This window comes from Physeter macrocephalus, chromosome 19, assembly GCF_002837175.3.
Source record: "Physeter macrocephalus isolate SW-GA chromosome 19, ASM283717v5, whole genome shotgun sequence".
NCBI lineage: Eukaryota > Metazoa > Chordata > Mammalia > Artiodactyla > Physeteridae > Physeter > Physeter macrocephalus.
Genome location: NC_041232.1, coordinates 61,492,245 through 61,503,004, shown reverse-complemented (window position 1 = coordinate 61,503,004; position 10,760 = coordinate 61,492,245). Strand labels below are relative to the sequence as shown.

Here is a 10,760-nt window from a genome sequence, read left to right as displayed (position 1 = left end):
CAAGAGGGAAGAGATATGGGAACATATGTATATGTATAACTGATTCACTTTGTTGTAAAGCAGAAACTGACACACCATTGTAAAGCAATTATACTCCAATAAAGATGTTAAAAAAAAAAAAGACAACTGTAACATGTGGCTACCAAAAAAAAAGGGAGACAGCCAAGATAAGGAGTAGGAAATGGAGTGGGACTGAAAGGAGAAGGAAACAGGATATATTGCCATAGAAGGGATGGGTGAATGCTAAAATTTTTACTCTTCGTCCAATGTCAGGCATTTTATATGGTACCCTATATACTTTGATGCCCTATACACATACAGGGTACAATACTTAAATTATCTTATTTATTGAATTCAAGTTTAGCTTGAGAACAGTAATATCTTTTAATCAACTTCTCCTCCCATCTCATGACCACCAACAGAACAGGTCATCTGACCTACTCATTTGGCTCTTAAAATTAAGTGAGCTTTTAAAAATTGTAAGGTATTTTTGCTGCTGGAGGCCATGGCAGACACATACATGAATTAGTATTTTCATGTCTCAGTTAACGTTCAGTGCTACAGTTTTATTTGTCCCTGAAAGAAATTTTCAAAATGTCAGATAGGAACAAAAATGGAAACAATCACAAACTTCCCCAGTAAACTGAAAATATAGAGTAATTCTTAGACCATACAATGGATCAAAATGTGCTTGTTCGTTTGTAGGAATGAGTTAGTGCTTTAAAAACCTTATGACAACTGAGGATTTACAGTAGCATTAGTTTGTATTTCTTTCACAAACCAAATTGGATTAAATGAAGTACAACAAGTGTGTGTGGAATGTATTTGTACCCCTCCCTAGGGTAGAGGTGATGGGGGTTACCTGTAGGGCAGGATCTCTCTGCCTTCAGAAAGCAGATTTTCTAGCTGGGGAAGATCAGACTAGCGCAGGTGAGGCACTAGAATATTGGGTACAAGGTGGCAGAGTAAAGATGATATGGACTTAGAACTTCAGCCCAGGAAGGAACAGATCAGTGGCATCTGCAGAAGTTGGGAAAGGCTTTACGAAAGAGTAAATGACACTTGGGTGGCTTTCTGATTGGGGGTGGATGGGGAGAGGAGGGGGACACCTTAGGGAAGAGAAACAACATAAAGCAGAGCCAGCAGATGTGAGAAATAAAAGTCTGTCTTGGGTAAAAGGTTTGTGCTTAGTGACAGAGAAATACAGGTTGGCTGAGCCGGATGGGACAAGGTTACAGGAGAACCTGGAGTCTCCCGGGGAGGAGTTGAGTGGTTTCTGCAATGTAGACTGTGGGGAAACACTGCAGGTTCTCGAGCAGAGGTGTGCCATAATGTTTAAAAGAAAGTCATTACCGTTGTGCCTTGAAACGTAGTGCTGGTGAATCTATTGGCTGTTTTGGTCTTTTCTTTTCCCCCCTTTGGATACTCCAGTCTCCCCTTCATCTGCTATTTACTGCTCATGTCTCCTTTGGCATGGTATATTCTCACATCCATCCCTCTTGTACTTCCAGTTTCGGATGGCTATGTAAGGGCAGATCCAAGGGTGGGGTGGAGCATTCCCCTGGGATGTGGGACCACCTGGTCCTGGAGGACCCTGGAGAGACCAGGGAAGCAGGGACCATGTGGCTCCAGGCTCCCTGGCCCCTGCTGCACTCAGCAGAGGTATAGCTTCTCTGATGTGGCATCACACTGCCTCTGCCCCCCCGGGGCGAGCAGGATTCATGGGCAACGATGCAGGTCACAGTTAACTGGCCCTGTGAACATGTGCTTGTGGAGAACTGGTGTGGACTCATCCCTGAGCAGCAGGTCCTCATCACATCAGTCCACTGGATGCATTTTATGCCCTAATTATCCATCACTCTCCAACTTTAAGCCACTCAACTATTTTCTTTTACAATTAAGATCTCTATGGCTCCCCTCCACCCTGGCCTTTTTGTCACTTTTTTTTAAAGGGGGAATATAATGGGAAGGAAAGTAAGAATTTTAGTTTGGGGATTTCTCCAAATGCATTCATTAATTTTGGAAAAGTAAAATGCATTTAACCTGATGGAATATTTATAAAACTGGAAAGCTCATTGTCAACTAAATCTCATTTATTTAATCTAGTATTAGACTGCCTTTTTTTTTTTTAAACCAGATGGAAAACATTAGCAGTAATAGTGAACAAACATATCCAGGCTCCCAGAGGTCATTTTTAACCACCATTAACAATCTGGTTTTCACAGATTAGTAATATGCAAAAGGCAACGGTCCAGTGAAAGATACACAAAAGGCAGCTGAAGCTTCTGTGCTCCTTATTTACCTAACATTGAACCATTTTTTAAAACCCTTTGCAAGTGAGAAATTTGAATCTTCTAAGCTCAAAACTGGCAGATTTTTCTGAGAAGTTGCAGCAAAATACCTGTTTAAAATAGACACATGTAAAATATTAATTAATCCTTCACAAAGCAGATGAAAAGCGTATTATTAATGTCATCGGTAGATTCGCCTGTGGTTAACATAATTTTATTTACTAGCTATTTGTTTAATGCTTCATACCACTGTAAACCTCCTAACTGTGAAGTAGAAAAGAAATGCAATTTTACATATATTATTTTAATTTTTTAAGTTAATTATCTAGTTGAAATGTAATATAAGGTAAACAGTCCACAAAATACACTAGTAGGTCAAAAAGAAGCTGGTCTATAATGTGATAAGGAAATGGCTTCTAGAGTTGCCTATTCAGAAACTAACTATCTCATTTAAATCATGTGTTGAGGGGCTGGGAAAGTTGTGGAATGATAAAATCTCATCATGCTCTGTAGATAGATGCAGAGATGTGTGCATGCTCATTTCTTTTCTTGTTCAACCTCAATATTATATGTGGGTATGAAACATCTATGCATTTAACATCTGGTTAACTGAGACTAAAGTAAACATAGGTAAAACTGCACATAATATGCATTTATCTTCATTGAAAAATATCATTATTCTTGGTTTATACATTTACGATTTGTTATCAACCTTTGTGTTACTCTTCTTTTAGATAATAGTAGTTTGTAGGAATTACGTTGAGGTCTGTATTTAAAATGCTTTACCGGTATTTCCTCATTATTTATTATACGGAGCAGAAAGCCAAGGTATTAATGTTCAAAAGCCTACAGAGAGAGGTCATGTCCAAGACGAAAATGAGAATAAGTTTGTGCAAATATTATCTAGATAGTACAGAAAATGGCTGCCATTAGGGAACTCAGGTTGCCCTGGATATTGTTGTGCTGATGATGGGGAGCCAGAGGGAGTGCCTTCCCGTAACTGTGCACATGCTTGGGAATATTTGTACATGTGTATTTTCATACACACATATGCACACATGCATACCTGCACACACATACCCCTGACAGTCATCATGTGGACTGCAGAATCGCCACTTATAATATCAGGTTGAGGACTTTTCTGTCCGTCCTTGATATTGTAGGCTGCCACTTTGGGAAGAAATTGTTTCCCTCTTTGCAGAAATTTTTCCCTTGACAATGAAATTCCCCAGTATTCCTGGAAGTGCCCGGGACCATTTCACTCCATTTCTTGCTGAGGAAGGGAAATGAAAAGATATGAGAACAGAATTGAAACGATGCATCTAACTTGTGCTATGATTTAGAATTTGCGACCTCCTAGGGTCCCTTTCAGTGACAGCTGAAGACACTTCACTGAATATGAGTATGTGTCTAGCACTGTGCAAGGCACTGGCCATGCAGAAAAGACAGAGCCCCGCCTCCAGGTAGCCTGCCTAGTAGGTGCAGAAGGCTGGAAGCAAACGGCACCAAGGACATGGAAGAGCTAACCTGGGGGGCAGGGGAGGGGGATAGAGGAAACCTTCTCAGAGCACCTTTGTCTGCACTGCCATATCTCTATAGATGAAAAGGGAAAGCTTAATTAAATTATGTGGGTAATTGCAAATAACAAGTTGAAACTTTTTTAAATTCTGATAGCTGAATGATTGCATTTCTTTGCTTTGTTTATGTTTTCTGGATTATATAGACTCAATTTATGTCTGTAGATATATACATTTTCTTAGCTTGTCATCATTCTAGTTAGCACAGAAGAAAACTAGGTAAGAACAGCAATCTAACTTCTATCCACAATACAGTTTATACTCTTTGAAGACAAGTAGTTAAGAAACTATCATCAGCAAGCATATGACTGCTACAAAGTAACATAACTTATTTCACTTCTTTCTTTTAGGTTGATTTCTTTTCAAAAAACTATCAATTATTAGGAAACCACTCCAGGCTCATAACTTCTCTCCCAGGGACAGCTAAAGCCTCCTCCCACTTCTTTTTCACCACCCCACATTTTGGTGGCCCAAGAAGGCTGGAGGCTTCTTCTTCCATGGTGTTGGGTGCTTTCCCAATAAAATCAGGCTTCTTCACTTCTAGAAAGAGAGGGAGTCTGATCAGATTTCTCCCAGAAATGTCAGCTGTTCAACCTCCTCTTTTGCCCTTCTAGCAGTTAGCTTGGTTGTAAAGGCTGGGCAGTGGTAGGGGCTGGGAGGGAGGCTGACATCAGGAGTCTGCTTTCATGGAGCTGTCGTCGCAGCCTAGGTAGACTCGGCCCTCATTTTCTGTCACTCCCCTCCATGGTTCAGGGGAATGATACACAAGTAAATGAGGACAATGTTTGGCTCCGAGGACTTCCACCTTGAACTTATATTTTTAAAACTCTTTTGTAAATATTAATGGAAAGTGAAAATAACAACTTGCAGAAAATAGCCTACACAAAACTAATATTTTTTTCTCCTTTTTTTAAAAAGGTGAACACACACAAGAGACGAATTCACCTCATTCACTCAGAAAGGATGTAGAAAATATGGGGAAAGGTAAGGAAAAGTTTTAGTTCTGTAGAACTTCTCTTAGCTTTAAAAGACTAAAGAGACAATAGGAGGATATTTTTGTTCTATGCTATATTTTAAGCTTGACAAGCAACATATGAATAATATATGGGCCATGGGGTGGATATAATTGAGATTAATACATACATATCAATCAATACATGACACTGTAAAATAATACTTTAAAATAATACATTACATTGATTGATATTCATGGATTTCTGCACAAAATCTATCCTATGTCTATGCGACACTTTTTAAACTGGTAAAATATTTTGTCTTATAATAATAAATCGCCATATATAACAGTTCTCTGGAGAGTTATTTGTAGAGATTAGTAAAATGATTCTTCTTTTTTTCTTTATTAGAAGAACTTCAGAAGGTTTTATTTGAACAAATAGATTTGCGGAGACGACTAGAACAAGAATTCCAGGTGTTAAAAGGAAATACATCTTTCCCAGTATTCAGTAAGAAACCACTTTTATTTCATTGCCTTATGATATTTGATGACATTTCTATTATTAGGCATAAGGATAGGCTTCTAAATATTATGTGATTACACAAAGTACCACAGGGTCTTCTGGTGGTCTCAAAGTATTTGGAAATTTTAGCCTGTTATTTATGCTTTGAATCAGCTGACAGATAAAATTTCTTATAAGAACCTTTTGGTGTTTATTCTATTGGTATATGTGTATATGTGCATATGTATTGTGTACATTTAAAACATGTATGCAAATATACCATTAAATATGTAGATATATTTAAATAGTCAGAAATATTAATATTTTTTAAAACAAAAGAATTACTCAGGTATTTTTTTCTCTAAGGTAGGAAAAACAAAAGAACAATTCATTCTTATTCTCAGATAGTGCTAGAGAGCTGCCTGGTGCTTGAGACATGAAGATTTAAAATTCAACAATTCAATGTACACATATTTTATTAATTAAAATTAGTACAATTTTAGTAGTTTGGGATTCTCCATCCATATTTAGTATTAAAATTCCATTCCAAATTTGGTGGCAAGAGAAACTGTAGCATAAAAACTATTGGCTCTACTCCCAGAGTCCTAGAATTTCAGAAAGACCTGTGATGGGTGTCCAGATTTCTAAAATTCACCTGTCGTGTTCTGAATCACATTTGGACAAATACATCACAGTAGTATTTTTCAAGCTTTTTGGAGTTTCATTTAGTCATATTTTAAATTATATACATTTAATATTAATTTTTTCAGGGACACTTTTTTAGAATGTCAGTGCCCTTTGTTTTTTAATCCAGGCATCACAAAACTCATGTTGGTAATTCCTGTGGTAGAGCCATAGGCAAACATCCAGAAAAAGATTTTTCAGTAATTGTGACAATTTTAATAGTATGAGCACAAAAGTCTGCACTCGCCAGAGCTTCTCAAATGTAATCATCAGCACAAACTGAAAGACATGCCCTCTCGGGTAGCATTTTTGAATAGTACTGGGTTCCTGATGACATGTCAAACTAAGTTCCACCAGACTGCTTAGCAGGGATAAAAATGAAGAGGACTCATGATGGAAGAGAGTTCTGGCCCCAAGGAGCGATAGGGTCGGTCAAGTTTGTGATCTGTCAGTATCCGCAAGGGAGGTTTGGAGCTCACGATGCTTCAGTATTTTGAATTTGGAGAATGCCTGCTGAGGCTTAGAATAAGATGGAAGGGAGGAGAATGGCCAGTAGCTTTTGATAGTGTGTTGGGATCATCATGACATTTGTAGCTTCAAGGAAAAGAGAAACATATTAAAAATATCTTTGAAACCTTGAAAAACAGGTGCTTCCAAGGGATCCAGGATTCTCTCATTTCTAAAACCACATCTTAAAAAAAGACTGCACAGTTCCTTGCAGCGATGAGCAGACACTGAGTGATTTGTGTCCCTTCTAAGCTGATGTTTATCTAATTGTTGAGTTTGCAGATCCAGCAGAGTCCAAATCCCACTGAATCCCCAAAGTATCCACCTAACTCCATGTGAAACCAGTGTAGCCATAATTTATCCCATTAATAAAAGCTGATCAATCATTTTAAGGAATTAAGTAATTTATACATTTTCTTACTAATTACTCTACCATACAACATGTTCGCGTTTCTGTTTTTTAAAACGTTAGAATGTTGTAGTACCGCCGTCCAGTTTCCATTCAGACCCATCACTCATCCTTTTGGTGTGAATTAAAATGAATCCTCTGTGATTGCCACGTATGTGAAACGCTTCAATTAAACAACAACAGAAAAGTTTTGCCCTTTTTTGTCTACAGTGTACTCCACTGACCAAGGAAGTGGTGCCCGAGTTTGAATAATGCGTGGTTTAGACACACCACAAAGAGGCAGTTAATTTCACACCAGTGAAAATAGCAAATGCACATTACAGTGCTTGTTAACTAAATGTGAGAGGCCCGTGAGGCTGGCAGACAGATTTAGATTCGCTCAGATGGAAAGGGGAGGATGGAACTTTGTAATGACCTGTGGCACAGATAGTGAGGATAAAGATGAGAGGAAGAGGAGGAGGAGGTGGGGGAGGGAGGAAAGTGCAAGAGGAGGAGGGGGAGATAGCAAGCCTCCATACTCTGTGGGCAGAGGTTGGGAGGAGGAGGAAGGACAAGCAAGTCTGTCCACTTGCCGGACAGAGGCTTCCAGAGCTGCAAGACTCTGATGGGGAAATGCAGGGAGGAGGAAAGGAGCTGACACCGCAGAGCAAGCAGGCATTTACCATGCAGGTGGAGGCAGCAGAGAGCCTGGCGGCTAGTAGCGGGGTCTCCAGGTTTGGACACCGACTCCCCCACTGAGTAACCTTAGACAAGTTACCTAACCCCCTTTTCAACTGTAGAACAATACTACTACCCGTCTCGTGGCGCTGCCGAGAGGATTAGATGTATAAAGTGTTTCGCATAGTGACTAGTGACTGATCCATAGTAATGTGAGTTGCTGCTACTGTTACCATTTTAAGGGTAATATGTACATTCCTGCAGGGGCTTTATTGTAAACCAGCTGATATTAGAAATCAGAACTTCTAGAGCTTTCCTGGGCTGTAGTTATAGAGGATGAAACAGGCAGTGAAACTTATTTTGATACGAGACAATCCGTTTGGTTGACCAACTGGGTAGAACATGAGAAGAGAGCTCAGGAGGGGATCCTGAGGGAAGGTGGGAGAAATGTAATCTAGATTGGGTAGAAATAAGAGTTGGGAGGAAATGATGAGGAGGAGCTTCACCTTTATCAAGGTCACTGAGATCACAGTAGGACAGCTGGTCCCACATCCTGCAATGACAGTCATGTTTAATTGGACAGGAATAAATGGTTGGCGACCCTGCCCCCAAGATGCCGCCATTCCGAGCTCTCCCACTAAGGACTGGTCTGATCATTTTTGCGGCTGCAAATCCAGAAGTCATTTTAGCCATCACATTGTGTCTGCCTTCCCTAGTGAATCTCTCCTTCCTCCCTTCTCCTCCAACACCCTGCACCTTCCTTTATTACAGTATTCAGGCCTTTGCTGTAGTTTTTCATTCATTTTACTCTCTTGCCACTGGCCATCAGTATAACTTCGGAACCTAGGCCTGACTGGGACCTGCCAAAGGGCTGCTGGATGAGGCAACGAATGGAGAAGGCCCTCACCCTCTCCCTCTCCTGTGTCGCTGCTGCGGGGTGCCCTGGGTCCTCACCTCCCTTCCCCACTCCTGCCCTTTCTGCTCGCTGCTATTAGCCCTGCCTTCCTAAAAACCTACCTTTGGCACCACATCTTCCACTCACTACAGTGATTCCCTATTGCTGACCATATCGCGTCTAATCTAACTCCTGACTGGCTTTTACAACCCTCCATCATCGGCCCACCCAGGCTTATTTCCACTTCTCCCCCTACTCAGTTCCACTTAGCCTGCGGACCGCCCTCGCCCCTCACTTTCCACCTCTGCGCCCTGCATTTCTCTAGTCCAAATGCCTCTCTTGTCTAGGTGCTCCTCATCATTTGGGACGCAGCTCAAGCTCTGCCACCTCCAGGAAGCCCTCCCACTCTTGCAGTATGCACTCTGTGCTGAAGTCCTCCTGTGTTTATTTCTAGCTCCATGGGTGTTTTGTGTTCACTCCTCTCTGATTCTTTCACCCTCTACCCAACAGTGTGGTAAATAATTTCAGGAAAGAGTCTTCTATGCAGCAAATTGTGGGAACATGACGTACTCTCAATCAATGGTTGATATAAATGTTGGAGTCATATCCGAAGAGATTAAAACTGACAATGAAGATGAGATTGGGTCACTGATAAAGGAGATTAGCAAGGACTCATGAGTTGAGTCCTTGGATTTGCAGGTATGATGACAAATTCATGGCACTTGAGAGAACCAAGTGGAAAGGCCAGTGGTTTACAACAGGGAAGACCTAATGACTGGGGTTTTGTGAAAAACTTAACTGGAAGATTTTGATCATGTCATCGTTTTAGATTTTTATTAAAAATTTCTTTTCCAAGTTACTTTTAAGGTTACTTCTTATTAAAAACAAACTACATTTCATCTACCCGAATATGGCTGTCCCATCTTTCACCTGTGGCTGTTACTAGATTCATTCTGTGTTCAGTGGTTTCCATCCTTCCTTCCTCTCTCTTTGTTGTAGCATCCTCTGGAGAAGGAGGGATGGGGATTCTAAAACATGGTACAGATCAAAAGTCTCTGTCGTTGTTTAAAAGCAGTGATAACAAAATAAAGACTATGTAAATGAAATAAGCCCCAAAGCCTATTGCTTGATGAGTAGGCTCTACCAGGGGGACTAGATCTACCATATGAGTTCTCTTCTTATTTCTAGTGCCAGGTATGTAGGCTGGATACTTTTTGTTGCTGTTTGAAAAACTCTTTGGCCTTTCAAACTGTCCACGTTTGCAGAGCACAGCCTTCAGTGCTTTTCTCTGCCACCTCCTTTTATGCTATCGTCTTCCAAAAATAGTTGGGTTTCAAGTGATTCTCATTAAAGAAAACAGCTTAATGATTTTTTTCATCTCCACTTAAATTGTGTCTTCATCAAACTTAGAACATAGCAAAGCTTTTAGTTTTTTTTTTCTCTTGCCAATTAACAATCTTTATATCTCTAAAGTTATACACATGCTTGTTGTAGAAAAGTTTAAATATACAGAAATATAAAGGAAAGAAAATAAAAATCACCCATAATCCTGTCACCTAGAGGACACCAATGTTAACATTTTGGAGTTTCAGCCTTTCTAGTGCATATTAAATCATTTCTTAAACAAAATGAAATACTATACACACCAGTTTTTACCCTCCTTTTTTGCACTTAATATGAGCTTCTTTTCAAGACTACCTAGCAGTCTATAAATGCACTCTTATATTGGACATTAAAGTTTATCCAAGTTTTAGGCATCGTTGTTACTGAATCTTTGTACAAATCCATGATCATCTCCTTAGGATAAACTCCTAAAAGAATTTCTGTTAGAGTATGAACTTTTCAAAGCTCTTGATACATAATTTTATGTTGCTTTCCAGAAAGGTTGTACTAATTTATACTTCCATCCTTGGAACACCACGTATCATCTTTTCTTTAAATCTTTGCTGACTTAAATGGAAAAAGTGGTTCCTCGTATCATTTCCTTTTCTTTCATTGCTAGGGATATTGAACACTTCGCACAGGTCTGTCATCCATTCGTATGTTCTGTGAATGCCCACGTATTCTCTCCCCATATTTCTTTTGACATGTTCATTTTCTTCTGGTTTATGTGAACTCTTTATATACTAAAATATTAATTCTTTGTCATGTTGCAAATATTCTTTTGTTTCTGTCCATTTTTAAATGTTGACTATGGTGTTTTGTGTGTGTGTTGATTGTCATACCAAAGTTTTAAATTTTTATCTAATCAAATCTGTCTTTCCTGTTTGCTTTTTGTCTTTG

General features: G+C 39.6%; 1 protein-coding gene across 1 annotated transcript in view; it reads left to right on the top strand.

The window, feature by feature from the left end:
- SKOR2 (SKI family transcriptional corepressor 2) overlaps nucleotides 1-10,760 on the top strand; it is a 34,709-nt gene that overhangs the window by 11,951 nt on the left and 11,998 nt on the right. The window contains exons 4-5 of the mRNA XM_024132330.1: nucleotides 4,787-4,852; nucleotides 5,233-5,331. Of these exons, the coding sequence (XP_023988098.1) occupies nucleotides 4,787-4,852; nucleotides 5,233-5,331 (165 nt within the window). The remainder of the gene's footprint in view (nucleotides 1-4,786; nucleotides 4,853-5,232; nucleotides 5,332-10,760) is intronic.